Genomic DNA, 23,139 nt, shown 5'->3' on the forward strand with positions numbered 1-23,139 from the left:
ACAGCATTTTGTATATCCATTCCTTTACTGATGGGCTCTTGCTTAGTTTCCATCTTTGGCTATTGAGAATGATGCTGCTAAGAACATTGTTGTACAAGTACCTGTTTCAGTTCATGTTTTCATTCTCTTTGGGTATATAAGTAGAGGTAGAATTGGTAATTCCATATTTAACTTTTTGAGGAACTGCCATATTGTTTTTTTATCATTTTAATTTTAATTTTTAAGGAAACTTTAGATTACTTAAATGTTATATAAAACATATAGGGTATTTCCATATATGTCGTGGTCACCCTCCCATACTTTCCCACATTAACAACATCTTTCACTAGTGTGGAACATTTGTTACAATTGAGGAACACATATTGAAGTATTGCTACTAACTATGGACTATAGTTTACATTATAGTTTACACTTTGTACGACACCATTTTATAGGTTTTGACAAAATGTATAATGGCTTGTATTCATCATTGCAGTGTCATACAGGACAATCCCAATGTCCCCAAAATGCCCCATGTTACACCTATTCTTTCCTTTCCCTCCCCTCAAACCCCCTGATGGCCGCTGCATTTAAATCAATGATACAAGTTTTCCCATTGCTAGAATAATAATAGTCTACTTTAGTTCAGTGTTGCATTCACCCCTTATGTTTGTCCATTTCTCAATCTTGAGGATTTGGGGATGGCAATGCCACTCTGTCCTGATTGAGAGGGGCTTAGATTCCAAGGGGCAAATGGTTGGAACAGTATTACTTGCAGTTGCAGGTACTCTCTGTTTTTTGTGGGGATAAGCATTGTCCACCATCATCCTTTTGTTAGTTGCCTTGGGTAACTCCAATGAACTGGAGAGTAGACATTGCAATTCTGCTGAGATTCAGGGCTCAAGCAGCATAAGAACAGAAAAATTTAAATCTCTTGGACATATATTTAACAAGTATAATGCTAAGTATAGGAAATTATAAATGAGTAACTCTGTCGCATAGAAGAGCATGTATTCCAAAGTAAGGCCCTCTGACCTGGTGCCAATTTTCTGAGATAGTCTTGCCTACAGTTTCTAGAAGTGCACATAAACTAGTAAACAATAATATTAATAATTACTTTAGGGAGCCAGAAAGGAGGTTCACTATCATGGCTCACTCTAGTTCCCTGTTGTTTTACACAGTGCTAAAGCTCACATATAAATAAAGTCTTCCTGTAGAAAAACACTTATTTCAACAAAATCCAAGCACATTTAACAGAATCCACAAGGATGGGGGGGGTGGCTATCATTATTAGGGCTTTAAAATATATATATATCTTCCTTGGGGCTTCAAATTTGACTGGAGACCAAGAGAAAGAAAAAGAGGAAAAGGAGATATATTTATGAATCTAATTATAGCAACAATTTCAATATCTGGGGCACTTGGCTTGAATATTCTCCAGAAACTATATACCTTGCAGTTAAGTGGTGTTCCTTAAGGAGAGCAGGACCAATGCATTTTCCTGCCTAAGGAAACTGACTAAAGGCATACAAAACACACTGAAATGAATACCAGAAATAAGAACCTGATTTTTATATTAAGCACATTATTTAAAAATAAAAGTGGCACTTTCTATTTCTTTGGAAGAGACTGGCATAAGATGGTCTATCCCGTTTTGGAGGAGAGGTTATGTTCTAAGAGGGAAGAAGAGAGTAAGAGATAGTAAGAGCCAAACAAGAGCAAGAGAAGGGAAGAGAGAGGGGAACATTTCACAAGCGGCAGTTTGCAGAAGTTGAAGATTTCTAGTTTTAGCAAAGGTTACTGATGGATTAAAAAGTTCAGCGAGTGCTTAAAGAAAGCTTTTAACAGCCTTCTTTTCCTGGAAATTAAAAGGCAGCTTCTGAGTTAGCAGATTCTGGAATCTCTTTAATAAAAACCTTTAAAAATAGTTTTTGTAAGCCCCTAGAAATTGAAAATGCTGAACTCACAGTTCTGGAAACTGGAAGTCGAAAATCAAAGTGTTAATATTGCCATATTCCTTCTGAAGTCACCAAGGAAGAATCCTTTCTTGATTTTTCCAGATTCTGGTGGCCCCGGTTTTCTTTGGCTTGTGATAATGTAACTCTATTCTCTGCCTCTATTTTCACATGGCTATAGCCTCTGTGACTCTGGGTCTCAAATCTTCCTCTCCTCCTATTATAAGGAGATCAGTCATTGGATTTAGGATTTACCTTAAATCAAATAAGATCTCATCTCAAGACCTTGCAAAGACCCCATTTCCAAATAAGCTACCAGGTACAGGAGACTAAGGTTTTAACATATCTTTGGACAGAATTCATTCCATTACATCCTACCATGTTTCCCCTAAAATTCATGTCTGTCCCACAAGCAAAATACAGTAACCCCATTTCAACATCCCCAGAAGGCTCAAGCCATTACAGCATCTACTCTAATTCCCACATCTCATCTAAGTATCATCAGTTCAAAAGCCCTAAATCTAATCTAAATCTTTGTTTTAGTTTCTAGGATACCGAAAACAGATACCGTGAAATGGGTTGGTTTAAACAATAGGAATTTGCTAGTTCACAGTTTAAAGCTGAGAAAATGTCCATATCAAAGCAAGGTTTTTTTTTTGTCCTGAAGACCCGTTGCCAGTGACTCCTGGCTCCTCTGCCATATCGCAAGGCACATGGAAGCCTCTGCTGATCTCTCCTTTCTCTCCCCCTTTTTGCTGATTTCCGCTTCTTGCTTCTTGTGGGGCTCTCACTCTCTCTGCATGTGTATATTTTCATTATTTATAAAGGACTCCAGTAATATTAAGACCCATTCTGATTAGGGTGGTGAGGTGAGTTGCAACTTAACTGAAGAATCCTCATCAAACATCTTATTTACAATGGGTTTACACCTGCAGGAGTGGATTGGATTTATGAACATGTTTTTTGGGGGTGCATACAGCTTCAAACCACGACTATCATCTAAATTAATTATTAGTGAGAATTTGCTTAGGTACCATCCTGGAACAAAATTCTTCTCCATATGTGGACCAGTGAATCTAAAGAACAATTTATCTGCTTCCGAGGTACAATGATAAGACAGTCTTAGGGTAGACATTCCCATTTCAAAAAGGAGAAATTAGGAGAAATAAAGGGATTCTTGATCCCTAGCATGTTTGAAATATTGCAGGGCAAATTCCTTTGGGAATCTTCTTTCTAGACTCAAAATATTCCTGTCATTGGCCCCTAGCTCTGGACTTGCAGCAGTGGTTCAGTCAGCCTCTTCTTGTCTCTTTGGCCACCACTCTAGCCCACATGTGGTTTTCTCTCAGTCATTTTCCTTTTTCCTGAAGTGTAGCACATGTTTTCAGCCAAACCGTTCTCTTAGCCATTTCCTGCTTGTAGCATTTTGGAAGTCTCTCAGCCTTCTTTCATTTTGCCCTGTCTTTGTTCTTTTCAGGCAGGCTGGAAGTATTTTTGCAGGTATAAAACATCTCAAAAAAAACCTTGTGGGTCTTTTATGTGTATCAAGGAGTTCTAGGCCATTAGACTAGAAGGTCCTCCACTTATCTTTCCTGGGTAACCTCATCTCATTTCTGACTTCTGCTGAGATTGTTAATTGGATTCATGGATCACACATTTAAACTCTTCACTAATAGTTTGCTTACCCATGCCCCTGACCCCTCTGCCAAAGCAGGCATTAGCTACTTTTACAATCTGGATAGGTTGAGAATTTTCCAGCTCTTCAAGTTCTGGTCCCTTTTTGCTTAACAGTTCTTTCCTCCATTTATCTCTTTCCTGTTGAATTTACTATAAGCAGCATGGAGAAACCAGGCTGTACATTCAACACTTTTTTTAGGAAATCTCTTCAGCTAAAGATCCAAATTCGTCACTTACAAGTTCTTTTCTCCTCTGAAATGTAGAACATAGTTCATCCCAGTTCTGCCACTTTAAAAAAAGATTGCCTTTCCTCCAATTGTCAATACACATTCTTGATTTCCATCTGCGCTATCACCAGAAAGATTTTTAAAGTTCGTGTTTCTACCAACATTCTATTTATGACCATACATGTGTATTCTTTACTAGCATAGAAAATGAAGAAGAAAAAAAATTTTTAATGAAAGGAAAATACTAGTATATTTTTCTACTGTCTTCCTCTCTTCCTTCTGATCTGTCAGAATAATTTAGGCTATTTCAATAATGTGCCTCAAAATTCTTTTAGCCTCTGATGGTTAGGCTCATATGTTTACTTGGTCAGGTAATGGTGCCCAATAGTTTGGTCAATATTAACCATTGGCCTAATTGTTATGGTGGGGATATTTGTGGACTTAAAAATGATTAATATGCTGATGCTTACTATATAATCAAATGTATATAATATGGCTGACTATATCTACAATCAACTGAGGAGATTACCTTCAGCAATGAGAGACATCTCATCCAAATGGTTGAAGGCCTTAAAAGAAGATCTAGTCTTTGGTGGCACCAGCTTTCCTTGGCTGGGAAGCATAATTCCAACTTCTGCTTCCATCTTCAAGGTAATCTTCTTTGGGTATGTATGTCAAAAAAATCTTTTCTCACCAGTCAATGTGCTTTGAGCCTATGCTAAAGCCAATACAATATATCTTGAGATTTTTAATTTAATTACACCAACAAAGACCCTATTTCTAAACAAGGTCACAGGCTCAGGTACCACAGATTAGGATTTGGATGTATATTTTGGGGACACATAATTCAACTCACTACAAAAAGTGTTTGTCAATTGGCACAGGATGTCTGGCTGACTTTGTGGTGGCCAATAGAAACTTGGCAGACACAGCCAAAGAATTACTCTAACTGCTCAATTTCCTGGGATGGGAAGAGTATCCTTTGGCAGTGAAAAGACAAAAAGTAAAAATAGAGACATTTAAAATTTGGATTAGGTATTCTTCCAAAGTTCAGTTTTCCTTTGGTTTAATAAGGAATCTGAGTTAATTTTATCCCAAAGAACTTTATCAATTCTTAGTATAGAGTGTAGTGTATGAAGAAAACATCTTGACATTCAGAGATGTCTTGGGGTTTCAGTAGGCAGTTACCTAACTAAAATGAAATTGATTTCCCCCTGCACAAACATAGCTGAATATGTTTTATTCATTTACTTAAAAGACGTAGATGATTTTTTCCTCACTCATAAAATGAAGGTAACCAATTTCATGGCCAAAAAACTAGCACTAGTCAAGCAATACAGCAGACTGTCCTGCTATCTCCCACTCCCTGCCATCTTATATTTACGAAATACCACTTTTTAAATTTCCATTTCCTAATGAATCCGGTAGCAAGATTTCATAGTTCATGAAGTGATATTCACATTCTCAATTACCAAGCTGTAAAAAATAAAAAATAAATAAATAAATAAAAATATTTGTGTTCATCTTTCTAACAAATATTCTAAATGTCCATTGTGAGACAATAACAGAGACAGACATCATTATTGTTGTCTAGGCGATCTCAGTCTGGTAGATTAAAATGAGATACACAATGATGGAAATTCCTTAAGCACTTTGGAGGAGAAACTAAAAGTTCATGGAAGCAAGACAAGTACAGTTTTGAACAAGTGTCATCAAGGCCAGTGTTCCATATTGTTCTTGGATTATTTGTCTCTTGGGAACATTCTAATAGAAGGCATTTTATTATACCTATTCTTCCCTTTCCTTCCCCTCAGAAACTCTGGTGGCCACTACCTTTATATCAATGTTATAATCCTTCCACTGTTAGAATAATAATGTCTACTTTACTCCATGTTTCATTCCCACATAATGTTTATTTGTTTCTTAGTCTCGAGGATTTTGGAATGTGATGTTTACTCTGCTTCCTGATTGAGAGGGGACTTAGATCCCATGAAGCAGATGGATAGAACTGTCTTGCTTGCAGTTGTAGATACTGTACCTTAAGCAATGGTGCTCCTGAGGGCTCTAGAGACATCTAGACATTACAGGCAGGGCAGACAATCTCAGGAATTCAACAGCTGGTTACTGGACCTTACCTTGAAATATAATGATCAAATTTAGAACATTTTAAGAGATAATAAGAGATGACACTTCTGAAAATGAATGTAAAAGAGCATCAAATATATTCAGTAATTGAAACAGAAATGTTTCCTCAATTTGAGTGTGTTGTCAGGTTAGAAAGTTAAACCAAGTTGGAGGATGCTTAAAATAAGCATGTAAAAAGGAAAAAAAAAATAAAGAAAAGGAAACAGAGAAAGAAAGGATGATAGAAATGAGAAAGAAAAAGAAATTAGACAATAAGGGATAAGGAGAAGAAACACAGCATGTAAGCACAGCATTAAATCATTAAATTAGAAGGACATTTATCAGTTTTTTTAAAGATGCTTAGTTCCATGAAAGTTTAAATCAGTGCTCTACTCTTATTTTTAAAAATTCTTAATTTCTCATTTAATTTTATATTTTTTGCTCTTGTATCAATAATGACTTAAATCATAAAAATATACTTAAAAATATTACAGCAATGTTTCTAAAATTTGATACCTTAGAATCACCTGAAAAGTGTTTTATTTTTTGAGCAAAAGTTCACATAGCGCTTACTAAGAGTCAGGCAGTATGCTGGATATTTTGCATATATTATCTCATTTAATACTTAAAGACTCAATATTAATGTCACAAATGGGAAAAAAAGACATGGAGAGCTCAAGTCAATGGTCCAAGTTCACAGTTCTGAGAAGGATGATGTCAGGGTTTGCATGGGTATTCTGGCAGCAAAGCCCAACCTATAAAATTCTCTGGCCCTCAATTGGGACAGTGATCTCTTTTCCAGAACTTTCTAAATATGCCCATGTGATTCTGACAACTATATCTTTTTAAATTTTTTAAAAATTTTTAATTCATTTTAAAAAATATTACATTCAAAATATATGAGGTCCCCATGTACCCCCCACCCCCCTCACCCCACTACTCCCTCCATAGCAACATTCTCCTCCATCATCATGACGCATTCGTTGCATTGGTGAATACATCTCTGAGCATCGCTGCACCTCATGGTCAATGGTCCACATCATAGCCCACACTCTCCCACGTTCCATCCAGTGGGCCATGGGAGGACCTATAATGTCCGGTAATTGTCCCTGCAGCACCACCCAGGACAACTCCAAGTCCGGATAATGCCTGAAAACTCATCTCTTCCTCCCATTGCCCATACCCAGCAGCCACCATGGCCACTTTTTCCACACCAATGCCACATTTTCTTTGATTACTAACCACAATAGTTCATGAAGAGAATATCAGTAAGTCCACTCTAATCCATATTTGATTCCTCCATCCTGTGGACCTTGGATTGATTGTGTCCATTCCACATCTATGTCAAGAGGGGACTTAGATTCCACATGGATGCTGGATGCAATCCTCCTGCTTTCAGTTGTAGGCACTCTTGGCTCCATGGTGTGGTGGTTGACATTCTTCAACTCCATGTTAGCTGAGTGGGGTAAGTCCAATAAGCCAGAGTGTAGAAGCTGAAGTCTGTTGAAGCTCAGTGCCTGGCTATGATCAGTCTAGAGATTCAGATCCCCTGGGTATATCTTAAACTCCAGTACCAACTACAATTCTGGTAAAGTAACAGGAAAGGCTTGTGAAAAGAGATCACATCTGAGTCCAGCTCCATCACACAGAAACACCAACTCCAAAGAAGGGCCAACTGACATGGCAGTGAACTTCATCTGCCATGATCATAAAACCTGTGGGTCTCTGTGGCCCTCAGAAGAACCAATATCTGGGGTTGTATCTATTTTATCTGGGACTCTGTTCAGGTGTGCATAAGGGCAACCCCTCTGATAACCTGCCAGCTCTTTTTTAGAGACTCATAGATATTTCTTAAGCTCACCAATGTTTGGAGTACTGAATAATCAAACATACCTCATTCCACAATGCTCTTGGATTATCTTTTTGTTTGTTTAATTGTTTCAAATACCAGGTATTTAATAATAAATCAAATCCTGGTAGTACGTTAAGGTGAAAAGTCAATATTAAATATAATAAGAAAGAAAAAAAACCTATTTGTGTAATACTTAATACTTCCCTAGGAAGAAACAGGCTAAATTTTGTTTTATAGCTCCTTTTACTGCTTTGTTCAAAACCTTAATCTATTTTGAATGAGACACAACTTTCAAGGAATTTATTCTCTGGGCACCAGCAATGTTGCTAGAGCCAAACTTTAGCATCATAGAATCTGAGAAATAAAATGGGAAAATGAACAAACAGAGGTAAGCAGTTTATATTGCTATGTGAGCAAGAAAATCAAAACAAGAACTCAAGTTTTCCAGATATCCAGCTGTCTGAGATTCTATCACCTCTCCTATGTCAGTCTTTATTATCATCCACCCACTACAGTATTTAGATAATTGTGCAATATGAAATAAGGCCACTCCAGAGAAAATTGGGATCTAATCCTGTGTAGAGATCCTAAGCTGATCTTTTACTTTTTCACAAGGGTAAAAATGTCCAGGATACAAAGAAACCTCAAGGATCTTCTAATTTCAATCCTCTTAACATCTTGAAGCATATCTGAGCAACAGTGCCTCTTTAGCTTCCTTTTGCTTGTTGTCCTATTCAGATCATTCACTCCTATACTCTTTTTTCCCCTACCATGGTGAAAGGTTACAGGTTGAACTGTGTTCCGCAAAAAGATATGTCAAAGACCTAATCCCCACGGCAACAGAATATGACCTGATTTGGAAATAGGGTTGTTACAGGTGGAATTTGTCAAATTAAAATAAGGTCTTACTGGAGTAGAGTGTACCCTTAATCTAATACGACTAGTGTTCCTAAAAGAAGAGAGGAGACACAGACAGAAAAATAATGGCCACGTGACAACGAAGAAAGAGATTGATTTATGCGAAAAGCCAATGAACAAGGATTGCCAGCCATAACCAGGAGCTGGGATAGGCCTGGACAGATTTACCCCCACAGACATCAGAGGGAACAAGGCTCTTTCGACACTTTGATTTTGGATTTCTAACATCCAGAATTGCATGTTGTTTTAAGCTTCTTAGTTTGTGGTACTTTGCTACAGCAGCCTTAGGAAACTAAGACTGGGCTCATGAACAGAAAGTTTACCTAATCCTATGTTGCAGTTAATTGAATAAATGCAGAATGAATATAGAGTTACCTTCTGTGTGCCATTTTTCAATCTTGCCGGGTCAAGCAAGAACTTTGGAAAGAAGGAAATAGGCATAGACAGCATGGTGGCTCCATTTGATAAGGAAGAGGCTATACTTTGTCAAAGTCGAGGGGAAGAAAGGTGTTGAAATCCACATGCCTGTTAGCATATACTCTTTCCCATTTATCTTGCTACTTTCCCTAGGCCAGGACTTGCTATCAGGTAGAGAAAGAAAGAAAGAAAGAGAGAGAGAGAGAGAGAGAGAGAGAGAGAGAGAGAGAAGTAGATAAATAAGCCCATGGGTCTTAACTGACCCACTATGGAGGCTTCTTCTTTCTGAGCAGAAAAGCTTCCAAATGCTGTTATAGATACACCTATTCTTTATTTGGTTGCCCAATCAACAAATAAACAAGTGAAAAAATAGTTAATATTTACATGACCTTCTGATATGCTTTACTTCAATGAAGACATCTGCGAGTTTAATTTCTCTTTTCATTCAATCACCATATATTTACGAGGTGCTTATATATTGTATGCCAGAGATTTTTCTTGTTATACTCATATTCAACATGTCATTCATTTGATTTCTAACTCAAAAGCCTCCTTTGTTCTGCCTCCTCATTTCAGCTATCATAATCTCTCAAAATCGCTATTTTTCTCTCCAGTGTTTATGGTGAAAGGAGTCATTACTAGTCATCATGACGCTATCTGTACAATGTCACTAGGCAGTGACACACACGCTCTCTCCAACCCTAATATTCTCTATGTTGCAGGACAGATATTAATGTCATTAAATCCATCTTCAGTATTCCTGAAAAACAGCATCTGTAATAGTTATTATATCTGCACAATGGCATGAAGAAAGGGTGCAGCATATTATTTGCAAGAACTGTCCATTAAGATAGAATTACGATGTTAAATTTTCTCATATCTCTTCTAAATGTTATACTGTATGTTCTTGGAAAGATAAGCACTGCCTAGAGGTTGTAACCATGATCAAGCATGAATAATTATTTCACAGAGCTTTAATGGCCAGGCATTCAATGTGATTTCACGGGGTTATGAGAGTTGCCTTGACTCCCTAGGTAGATATAACCCTTTAAATTAAAGGAGTTATTTCCAAAAATGTTGGTACATCAGTAACATATTTGAAACAGTCTGAGTAGGAGTTCAAGCATCTGTTCTTTTTTTAAATTTTTAATTTATTGTTTGTTCTAAAATGATCCATTTTTAAAAATCCTGTTGCATATTTAGAATTAAGACACTAACGATACAAGCCTTTGTGTAACATATAAAAACCAATCCAAATTCCTTTTGCTTATAAAGCATTTTAAGTCAGAAGACATAACTTCCAAAAACTACAAGGTGTAAGTAGGTTAAGAATATAGGTAAAGTGGTCCAGTTGATGAATTCTTTCAGGTTAGGCATTTTATATTATAATTTATAAAACAGGAATATCACATTTTCCTGTAAAGCACAAAGAATATCCTTCAAGTGCGTTAGGAAGCTTTTGTTTTGTCCATCGATTTTCTTAGCACCCAATCCACTTGATGCATCTCTCATTCTCACATTTATGATAGAGACATTAACTAACACAAACCAATAATAGAACAGGTTTGATGACTGACAACTGAAATTTGGCTTCAGAGCTGGGAGAAAATAAGGGAAGGCTAGAATTGTGAGGAATTAAAGGAATCATGCCCTATATGAATGGAGCAGCTTGTACTCAGTTCCAGATGGCTCTTACCATGTGAGTGAGGCAGCTCAGTGTTATCAGAGTTTTAGAAATTTTAAAGGAAATCAGATAGCCATATTTTACATGAATTACTCTGATTTTTATCAAACAAATTAATTTGGAGTTTAATAAACAACAACAAAATTGGAACCTACACTTATAAGGTGAACAAACCTATAGGAGCTGGATTTCTTAGAGTGCCTGACAATTTGTGATCTATTATTTAAACTAGTATCATTCACTACCATATCAATGAGGGTGGAGAATTGGAGATCTATGGGGGAAGAGCAGGGCAGCATTAGGTTTCTGGGAGGGCAGTTAGAAAGTTAGATCAACGAAGACAAATTTTGCTAACTTCATTATCTTGCTTAACATTATCCTGGCTTCCAACTAGCAAAAAGTGACTCTGAGTTGAGATAAAATTACTATTTTCAAAAATAACCTTAAAAATAGAGATTTGAGAGAGAGGTGATCCTCACAAAATTGCATGGACTAGAACTTTTATCTCAGCAGGCAGGAACCCATAAGAAGAAAATTAGTAATTTAGAAGATCTTAAAATACACTTTAAAGAAGCAGCTGTTTGATGTAGATATAGTTATTTCATCACTCTTTTGACCATAGAAGTCCTGTATAGTGATTCTTTAAAAAGATAATTAAACATACTTTTACATTAAGGGAATATTGACATTTTCAGCATCTATAGAATAAGTTTATTATATTTTTATCAAATAGAATTTCAATTCTGTACCATAAGGAATGATATACTTATTGAGTTCCATATATAATGTATTTGAATTAGATAAATATCAGTGCATTTGTCTTGAATTTTCAGAAAACATTCTATTCAAAGAATATATTCAAGAACATAATATGTATATTGATATATGCTTATATTTTTTTGTTTGCTTGATTTGGATTTAAAGAGGGTCAAGGCAAATAACAAAAGCACCAACAAACACAAATAGAAAATTTTAATCATGAGCTCTAGAGAGACATGTCCATGAAAGACATTCTGAAAGGAGACTGAATATTTCATGAAGGTCCCTGATATCTCAAGATAAGAGCTTGATGAGCACATGCTCAGAAAGCTTGGGCAGTACATCTTGGGTAGAAGAGAGGTGAATTTAGCCATACTAACCTTAATCTTCAGGGCCTCTCTCTTGCCTGAAGTCTTTCAAGCATTGGTTGGACTCTTCTAGGGAGACTGGGAAAAGCCTGCTGCTCCAACTGCACTGCTGTAGCTTTGGAGTCACTTGCTGACCTTGTGGTATTCTTGGGGTGGTAGATGGGTCCAAAGGGCTGCCTCTACTACCCATAGACTCCTTTGGCCCCTCAGCAACAACCCAGTGAACTGAAGGAAACTTTTACATCAAGAAGAAGGACTGGAGCAAGATACTACTTTGCTATCTGTAAAGGGGCCAGTTATTTGCAGCTGATCCTCATATAGACCCTCACCCCTGGGGCCAGAGGGCTGGCATAGAGATATGAACCATAGATACCAGGCTGACCTTAGCATAAGTCCAGGCTTTAAGCACTGACTGAGAGGAAGTAATAGAGGATGTTACAGATTTGTTGCATTACTAATAACAAATATTGACACCAATTCTGTCATCCAAAGTGATTTCAATATTTTGTGATATACAAAACTGTAGGTTTCTAATATTTTTTGGCTACTTTACATGGGCTATCATTTTCTGATTCTTTGTATGGTTTGTAATCTTGTCACATACTGGATATAGATTTGAAAATATTAAAATATTCAGTGTACAACAAAATATTAAAAGGCATTAACAAAGAAGACTTTGGAAATCTCAAACAATGACTTAAAAATTCATCATAAATAAGTTCAAAGAGCTAAAGGAAAACAAAGAACTAAAGGAAATCAGAAAAATGATCGATAAACCAAAAAAAAGAGTTTAAATAAAAAGATAGAAATGATAAAAAGGAACCAACTATAAATTCTAGAGTTGAAGACAATGTTAACTGAAATTTATAAAAAAATTCCCTAGGTAGGTGGCAAAAGAAAGACTATATGAACTTGAAGATAAGACAATGAAATTATTCAGTCTGATGAACAGGAGGAATATTAATGAACAAATGTGCACGGACGGATCAGCAGAATATCCATGTCTACATAAAATACCATGACTTTAAAATGCTGTTTGACCTAAAGTAAGGGGGAAATGGAAAGGAGAAATGAGTTTATATGGCTACGAGTTTCTAAAAAAGAGTCTGGAGGCTGGCAGAAGGTTTGCCCTCATGCACAACTGAGCAGAGTCAGAGAGACAGATAAAGCAGATACAACCCCCAGATATTGGTTCCTTTGAGGGCTAAAGAGACCCATGGGAGTTATGGTCATGGCCGATGGGGTTAACTACCAGGGCAGATGGCCCCTCTTTGGAAATGGTGTTTATGTGTGATGAATCTGGACTCAGATGGGATCTCCCTTCATAAGACTTTCATGCTAATGTGCTGGAGGTGCAGTTAATGTTGGGGTTTAAGATATATTTAGGGGATTTGAATCTCTGGACTGACAATGTGATAGCCAGATCCTGAGCCTCAACAGACTCCAGCACCTACAATCTGATTTATTGGACTTACCACACTCAGCTAAGATGGAGGTGAAGAAGGACAACCACCACACCATGGAGCCTAGAGTGATTACAACTGAAAATGGGAGGATTGCATCCAGCATCCAGGTGGAATCTGAGCCTCCTCTTGACATAAAGGTGCAATGGACACAACCAATCCAGTGTCCACATAGAAGAGGTGGCATTGGATTGGGAAAAGTGGACATAATGGACAAAGGGTATGGGGAAAGGCAGGAAGAGATGAGAGGTGGAGGCGTCTTCGGGACATGGAGCTGCCCTGGATGGTGCTTCAGAGGTAATCACCGGACATTGTAAATCCTCACAGGGCCTACATGATGGAATAGAGGAGAGTATGGGCCATGATGTGAACCAATGTATATGAGGTGCAGAGGTGCCCAAAGATGTACTTACCAAATCCAATGGATGTGTCATGATGATGAGAACGAGTGTTGTTGGGGGGGGGGAGAGGGGGGGTGGGGGGGGGGGGTTGAATGGGACCTCACATATATATTTTTAATGTAATATTATTACAAAGTCAATAAAAAATAAAAAAATTAAAAAAAAAAATGTGCACGGAGCTCAAGAGACTTAATTGTACCAATATAGGAATTATGTGTGTCCTTGAAGGAGAAGATAGAGAGAAAAGGGGCATAAAGTACATTCAAATATACAATGGTTGAAAACCCTCTAAAATTAACAAAAACAAGAATATATACAGTCAAGAAGCTTAACAAACTTCAATCTCAAAGAAATCCACACCAAGACATAATATATATCAAAATGTTCAATGCAAAGGACAAAGAGAGACTCTTAAAAGCCACAAGGGAGAAGCAGCATGCCAAATATAAGGGTGCCTCAATGAAATCACGTGCCAATTCTCAGAATCCACAGAGACAAGAAGGCAGTGGGACAACACACTTAAAGTGCTGTGAAAGAAAAAAAATATATAATCAAAATCTATATCCAGAAAAACCCTGTCTCAAAAATGATGAATAAATGAAAAAAAAATCCTAAATAATCAAAAGCTGAAGGTATTCATTACCACTAGACCTGCCCAACAAGAAATATAAAAGGGAGTTTTTCAGGTTAAAAGAATATTAGACTAGAGAGAAGATTGAAGGTACAAGAAAAATAAAGATATCCAGTAAAGGTAATTTTGGTTCATAATATCATTTTTTGCTTCCTACCAGAGCTAAACTAAATATGCATAAAAAATAATGATAAATCCATTGTTATGAAAACAATGTATTAAGATAAAACTTGTTACAAGAACAACACAAAGGTGTGGGATAAAGGGATAGTAATCTACTTTGCATGTGCTATCAAAGTTAAGTTGGTATTAAATTAAAAGTGATTATTATATATTTATTTTATTACCTGTAATCCCTATGGTTATCATAAAGTAAACACCTGAAAAATATATACAAATGGAATGAAGCTACAAATCAATAACAGAGGGAGAACTAAAAAATTCACAAATATGCAGAAATTAAGCAAGGAAATCTTAAACAACCAATGGATCAAAGAAGAAATCATTAGAGAAAAGCCTGAAGAAAACAAATATACAATATGACAAAACTTATGGAATACAGCAAAGGCAGTGCTCAGAGGTAAATTTGTAGTTGCAAATGGTTACATTACAGATAAGATCTCAAAATCAGTGCATAATCTAACCCCTGGAGCATCTAGAAGAAGAAGAGTTAACTAAATCCTAAGTGAGCAGAAGGAAGGAATAATAAAGTTTAATGGAGATAAATTAAATAGAAAGTCAAAATATATACAGAATTACCAAACTAATCTGGTTCTACTAAAAGATCAATGGAATTGAAATATCTTTAGTTAAGTTGACAAAGTAAAAGACAGTGAATATTTAAATGATAAATTATAGGAATGAAAGGGGAGGCATTACTAGCATCTTTACAGAAAAAAAAAGTAATATAAGATTATGATACTATGAACAGTTTATATCAACAAATTAGATAACCTAGAAGAAATGGGCAAATTCCTAGAAAAACACAAATTACCTAAACTGATTCAGAAGAAATAGAAAACCTCAAGAGATATATAACATACAAAGATACTGAATCAGTAATAATAAACCTTCCATCAAAGAAAAGTCAGGACCAGATGGCTTCACTGGTGAATTTTACCCAACATTCAAGGAATAATTAATACTAATCCTTTTCAAACTCTTTGAAAAGATTGAACAGGATGAAACACTTCCTACTGCATTCAAGGAGGCTAGCTTCACCTTAATACGAATTATAAAGACATCATAAAAGAGAACATAAAAGACCAATATCCCTTATGTTTATAGATGTAATATCCTTTAAAAAATACTAGCAAATTGTATTCAACTGTGCAGAAAAAAAAGAGGTTTATATATAATAACGAAGTGACTTCCTCCAAGGAAGGCAAGCAGGATTCAATCAAACATAGTAAATCACTGCATTGATAGAGTGAAGGGGGAAAACACATACTCATCTTAATTGATGCAGAAAAGTTATTTAATAAAATTCTTCATTTTACCTAATAAAAATATTCAAAAAAATGGAATAGAAGGGAATTTCCTCTCCACAATAAAGGGCATAAATGAAAAAGCCAAAACTAAAATCATATGCAACATCAAAACATTTACCTATAAGATCAGGAGCAAGACAAAGATGTCCAATGTCACCACTGTTATTCAACATCGTAATGGAAGTTCTAACCAGAGCAATTTGGAAAGGTAAAGTAAAAAAGACATCCAAACTGGAAAGGAAGAAGTAAAACTATCCTTACTGATGGATGTAGGATGACCGAATACCTGAAAGTAACTGTTTCTCTCCCTGTTGCTAGGATACGAAGAAAAGAATTGTATGTGAATCAGAAAGTAATGAAATGCAACCCTCTCTTTGGGCCAAATTCCACTTTTGGTAGTCAAGAATATCCTGTTGAAGCAATAAAGTATGAAAACTAGCTTCAGTCAGTTGGCCGGACCTGAGCAGAAGCAGCCCCTTGCTGTCCTCATCAACTTGCTTAATTAACATAGTAAAATTCCCACCTAGGGGTGGAGTTATCCGCCCCTTTCTTCATCATGCAACGTATGTGCAAGTGTGATTTCCTGAACATGCTAATCATACAATTATATAACCAGCTATGTGTGTTCATCCATATGTATAAAAACTAATGCATAATCAAAGTAAATGCTAAGTAGTAACTTGAATATTTAAGTAAGAGTGAAACTGCAGCACAGGGAGTCAGGTCTGAGTCACTTTGGACTGGCCTTGGCTCCTTACCTCTGCAGACGTAATTGAAGTTTTCCTCATGCCATCTCTGGTTATTCATGAAGGCCTTGCTTTGAGGCCTAACATTATTGCAAATGACATGATCCTATGTACATAAACTCATAAAGAATATACAAACAAACTATTAGAGCTAATAAATGAATTCAGCAAATTTATGGCGCACAAGATTAACATGCAAAATTCAGTGGTGGTTCTATACAAAAGCAATGAACAATCTGAAAAGAAAATAAGAAAATATTCCATTCCATTTGCAATAGCAACTAAAAGAATAAAATATTTAGGAATGAATTTGATCAAGGATATAAAGAACGTATATACAGAAAATTACGAAATATCGTTAAAAGAAAATTTTAAAAAACTAAATACTTAAAAAATCTATCTTGTGTTCACAACTTGGAAGAGTTAATATTATTAATATGTCAACCCAAAGTGATTTATGTATTCAAAACAGTCCCCATCAAAATTCCAACAGCTAACTCTGGAGAAATCCAAAAGCTAATCATCACATTCATATGGTAGGACAAGGGGCCAAGAATAGCCAAAATCACATTGACCTCTAGTAATGGGAGAAATTGTATCATTGATGTGGAAACATCGAAAAGAATGTATACATCTAAAAAATGTAGGAAAAAATTTAGAAATTATGATGATATTTTATTATCTCTTGATTTTGTGATAATTGAGTTTTTGTCAACTCCAGAAAAACATATTTGTTAAAATTATTTTATTCAAAATTGATATTCACATTTATCTTTACCATTATTCCAAATATTATATATATATTTTTAAAGAAGACCTTATAAAACTATAACTTCAAGACCCACAAAACCTTCCTTCAACTCTGGTAAAATGTTGGGGCAGAACTATGTATAACACGAAGGGAGAAAAACATAAAAGTTGGCATGACCTTGGGAATGTTCAGAACACATTCAAAATTATGATGCAAAGAGTCTGGAGATGATATGGAAGAATAGATCCTGAGATAATTTACAAATATGGTATAAACCATAAATTAAGTTCATTTTGACACAATCTTGATTGATAGATTTAATTAAGGCTGGAGTTCTCGTAAGTTCTCCAATGGGGTAGAAGAAAATTTCTGAAACCTCTGTCCTTTCTTCTCCCCACTGTCACTTGTTTCTTTTACCACCTCTCAGTAGCTTCTGTTACTTTATTTTCCTTCACATGGCTCAATACTGGCCTCTTCTTCTTTTTGGTTGTATGTGTGGGGGGTTGATTTCATTTTTCTACCTACTAAATGTTTCTAAATATTTGTTCAGCTCTGTTTCTGGTCATCTATCAACCTCTTTGATTGACTCTTATGTGTCCCCTCTAGACAGGAAATTGTAATTATTAATAATAGGAAGTAATAGATGGAAAATGATTTTAGAGAATGAGAATAAATGATGTGAGGTGGGGGCAATCTTTAGAAGTGGTCTCGACGAGACCAAAGATTAGCCTTTCAGCCACTGACACAGTTGACTGTTCTTCAAACTCCACCCTTGCAAGAATGCATCACTCAGCACAAACAGGAGTATATGCACAAATCGTCATGGCCAGAAAAACATGAGGGGCTTCCCTGGCTATGATTGCATAGCCATTAATTACAGATAGTCATAGCATTTGTAACAGAGATGTAATTGACTGAGTTAGAGCTATAAAAACAAAATGAGTTCACTCATAAATATAAGTAGAAGGGAATTAGTTAACTGCAATTACAAAGAAGATTCCTGAGTTATGCGAATGTAAATAAGGGGGCCCACGTATTGCAAAAGAGACTTATAAAGTACCACACCTATTGTTGAGAGTATATAAATGACCCAGTCCAAGTGGTGACAATCAACATCAGGATCTTCTCACTGTAACTCAGCTGCACTACCTCTCCTGCTCAATATGTCTTTCAACTGCTGCTCTGGAAACTTCTCCTCCTGTTCCCTTGGGGGGTTCGTGCGTTGCCCAGGATCTTTCTCTCCCAGCAACCTGGTCTACAGCACTGACCTCTGCTATCCCAGCACCTACCAAGTGGGATCCTCTCTCTACAGTGGCTATCAGGAGAACTGCTGTGAGCCCAGCAGCTGCCAGACGTCCTGTGCGGTGTCCAGTCCCTGCCAGACATCCTGCTACCGTCCCAGGACCGTGGTCCTCTCCAGTCCCTGCCAGACCACTTATACTGGGTGTCCGGACTTTGACTCCAGCAGCAGATATTCCTTGGGCTGTGGATCCAGAAGCTTCAGACCCCTGGGTTATGGAGTCTGTGGTTTCCCTTCCCTGGGTTGCAGATCAGGATTCTTCCACCCAATCTACTCGGGTTCTAGGACCTGCCAATCTTCCTGTTATAGACCAATCTGTGGATCTAGCTTCTACTGATCATCTTATTAAGTTTACAACCCTGTATTTAAATGTTATCGATGCCTTTACTGTTAACCTTTTTGTTTTCATCATCTCCGGGAAGAATTACCTTCTTATTTTCTGATTATCAAGTTCTTGCCTTGTCTCTGACTAAGAGACTTAGTCTGAAACACTGTAATACATTCACTAATTCAAAATAAAGTCTAAATCCTGCATTTGAGATGGATTTCATGTTATTATTTCTTCCAAAATTATATGAAAAGTCAAGTCATTTTAATATAATTAACTTCTTTATTCTGATATGAAGCTAGGTTTGGGTTGTGATGGATTAAGGCAGTTTTAAGAAAAGATCAATATGCCTATATGGAAATGGATTTAGAGTTTTAAGAAGCTGGGATTTTGAATTAATATCTTTTAGTCTTTGGATATGTCTCTTACTCATAAGGAGGTCCATTTTTATGACAGTTATTTAAATATTACAATCTCAGAATTTGGAATTAAATAGATTTCTTCAAAAAAATGTGGGCACTTTTGTCCTGCTGACAGTAGGGTAATTTACAGACACATTAGTAATACAGAGAAAAAAATTAATATTTAGATTTAGATGATTAAGGTTATACATGAAAACAATTTTAAATAGAAGACAAATAATAAATTATTAAGTATGACCTCAAATAAGTTCAACTGAGGTCACCCAATATTTGTTGGTAAAAGTGAACAAATGCCTGAATCTCACTGATGTGTTATTAATATTACCCACTTACTTAATATTTGCAATGAGTAATGCAATGAAATTTGACTGAAGGATCTACGTTGATGCTAACTCAAGATTAAACCTAAATAAAGCTGAATAAAATAATCTTTTTATATCACCATATATGACCATTTAATGAGTATTTCAATATAAATTAGAGACATGAGAGTTTTTCATTTTGGGGGTAATGTTTTCTGTTTCCACAGGCCAAGTAGTTCCAGAAATAGTAAAACGCTAAGATATATAGCCATTTTTTAAGGAACCTATAATTTGTAGAGGTTTTTTTTAGGATGTACTGGGCATTGAACCCAGGACATCATACAGGTGAATCTCGCACTCAATCACTGTGCTACACCTGCTCCAGCACCTAAACTTGTGAGTAAAAAGATTCAAAGCAATGTAATTCCACCTGTTCATTAGTCCAACAATTCTTGGAGAAATATACCCAGTATAATTAAAGTCAAATGTAAGAAAATGGTAACTTGAAGAGACTTAGAGGTTTCCAATTCTACAGTAATATAAGGAAAGCAATTTCCATGATATTCTAAAAGGTGGGGACTAGTTTTAATTGCAAAGATACAAAGAGTATTAGAAATGAGGAAAGGAGAAGACTGAAAGATGAAAAGAAATAAGCAAAGCAGAAAGGATTGAAAATAACTTGCGTGTTCAAGGAATGATTGGAAATTTAGTTGTTACAGTATTAAGAGATATTATATGGTGGGGCAATGACAAATATAGCTAAAAATATTTGATGTGTAACATTTAGCTCATCGTTTACAGGCATTAAAAGATAAATCACAATTCCTGTTTTTATATCCTCGCATTCAAACTACTTAAACAGCCTTGAGAATGGACACTCTTCAGTTTCTATCTTATTCTAGTCACTGACATATTTTATAAAATTAATCTTCCATTTGAAGATTAGGTATGAACCTTAAGTTTGTATGTAAGGGGCATTAAGATAAAAATTAATATCCTTACAAATGAGATGACTGGCATTAGTGGATTAAATAATTTGGAAGTAATATCTTGCTGACATGTAGAAAAGCTAGACAAAAGTAGAAATTATCAGGACTGAAATCTGAGAGATTTTAAAAAATCATAAATGCGTGATGGATTTTAGAATAGATATGCTTTAAATCCAAGCGCAATGTCTGAGACACTGGGGAGGATCACAGACTTGGGATGAAAATAGGGTTTAGATATTTCTAATGATTTGGGTCAAAATTCTTTAGGACATGGAATAACAGCACCTTAGGTTAGAGGTGAACCACATATATTCATGCTTTAATAGGACCTTAAGTCCATCTTCAAATAATTTTAATAGTTGATTGGATTAATGTGTATGGCCCTACCTTGCCAACATCATAAACATATCCTTGGATGGTGATAACAGCACACCAAGCCTTAAATTTTTTCTGTAGATAGATATACATAAAAGATTGAGGTATAGATGCAGATATAAATGTAGAAATAGATATAGATATATAGATATAAAATATAGTCTGCTATTCAAAAATTTAACACATATCAAGAAGTTATTTAATACTCAAATATTCTATGTAATAGAAATAAACTCACAAGAGGTTTATAAAATGGAAGTATTAGAAATAGACATTAAAACACTTATAATTATTATGCTTAGAAAGTAAAAGAATATAAAGCAAAATATCCCAGAATAAAGCAAAAAGAGGCAAGAAAAAATGAAAAATACAAAAAAGGTATATACTGGGTAAAATTAAACAAACAATACAAAAATAAAGGATCAAATATAGATCAATACACACAGACATATATGAATTTAAAATACAGAAAACATTATCATAGTACCACATGAATTAGAATAAAGATAAATGGCCTTAAAGGTTTTCAACATTCGTATATTATACAGTATCCTGGTTTCAGTATTTTGTGGATCTCAGAAAATCATGTTTTGAAGCTAACCCATTACTGTACATGGAAGTCTATTTTGTGAGTTAAGTCAGTTAAGGAACTTGATTAGATCAGTTTGGATGTGGCCCAGGTTAAATCTCTTACCTCTTACTGGGTTCTTATATAAACTGAGAACTGAATACAGACAGACACAGACAAATGAAGCCACTGTTTTGACCCTGCCATGTGGAGAGAGAAGAGAAAGTAGTCCGAAAGAGGAATCCAGGCTTGCCTACCATTGTAGAAGCCCTAAAAGGCTCAAGGAGAGAAGCCCAAAGAGAAATGCCTGATTGCCTACAGTGGAGCTCAAGGAGAAAGTGGAAAGAGAGCAGACAACCCACCATCTTGCCTCACCATGGTTCAGGATACCAGGATCACCTGTAGCTGATTTTGTTGAGAAAGCATTGTTGATGGTCCCTTGATATGGACATTTCATAGCCTTAGATCTATAAGATTTTCCCCTATTAAAACTCCTATTATATAAGTCAACCCATTTCACTACTTTGTATCAGCAGCCCTCTGGAAAACTAAGACATACAAGAAGTGGTGAAAGTATTTAATTCATGTTAGACTGTTGTAGAGAAATCGGGTGTGCGCGGTATTGAAGGCCAGGACACGAGAGCACCGAGAAGGAAGTTGGTTTATTTCGACCGGCCGGGCTCGGAGGACTCTTGTCCTAATAAAAACCAAGCCCCAAATAGCCTTTTACAGACCCTTTTATACAGAGGATATAGGATTAGGGAGACTAACGGTGATGGTATGCAAACAGACCTTTGGTTAGGTTCTTCAGTGTTTGATCTTAGTATCAGATAGGTTATTTCCTCCAGGTGAGTTACATATTCTCCACATCCAAGCCAGCTTGGATTAGCATATCTTCCACATTCCGTCTGGAGGCAACCCTGAATACACATTCAGTCTCACATCCTTTCTGAACATTCAAAGACTGTAGGACCTATATTACTTATTTGGCCATTTTGGGGACTAGGTACACTTGGAAACAATTTTGAATTTATGCACAGGCTATATCAAGACAATCAAGAAAGAATGCTATAATTTCTAAGGTAGCACTGTCTAAAAGAACATTCTTCAATAATGAAAATATTCAATATCTATGATTTCCAATTTAGCCACTGGTCACATGTATAAATTGTGCATTTGAAATGTGGTTAATGTGACAGGGGAATTGAATTTTTAATTTAAATTTAATTGTTAATGTAAATTAAAACTGCGACATATGAATAGTTGCTACTTTATTAGAGCAACTTTAGGGTAACCTGCAAATAAATAATAAAATAATGTTAACAAGTAAGTTGACAAAGTAGAAAAAGAATAATAAAAATACTTAGTAAATTTGAGTGAAGTAAAAATGAGAAGAAAAAGAAATATAGATGA

The 23,139-nt window shown here is 35.9% G+C and overlaps 1 protein-coding gene across 1 annotated transcript; it reads left to right on the forward strand.

The window, feature by feature from the left end:
* The first annotated feature begins 18,569 nt into the window (after positions 1–18,569).
* On the forward strand, positions 18,570–19,079 carry LOC101413143 (keratin-associated protein 13-1-like). Its single transcript, XM_004468602.3, has one exon. The coding sequence runs from the start codon at positions 18,606–18,608 to the stop codon at positions 19,077–19,079; it is 474 nt and encodes a 157-aa protein (XP_004468659.1). The 5' UTR covers positions 18,570–18,605.
* The last annotated feature ends 4,060 nt before the right edge of the window (positions 19,080–23,139 follow it).

This window comes from Dasypus novemcinctus, chromosome 4 (assembly GCF_030445035.2).
Source record: "Dasypus novemcinctus isolate mDasNov1 chromosome 4, mDasNov1.1.hap2, whole genome shotgun sequence".
In the NCBI taxonomy this organism is placed as follows: Eukaryota; Metazoa; Chordata; class Mammalia; order Cingulata; family Dasypodidae; genus Dasypus; species Dasypus novemcinctus.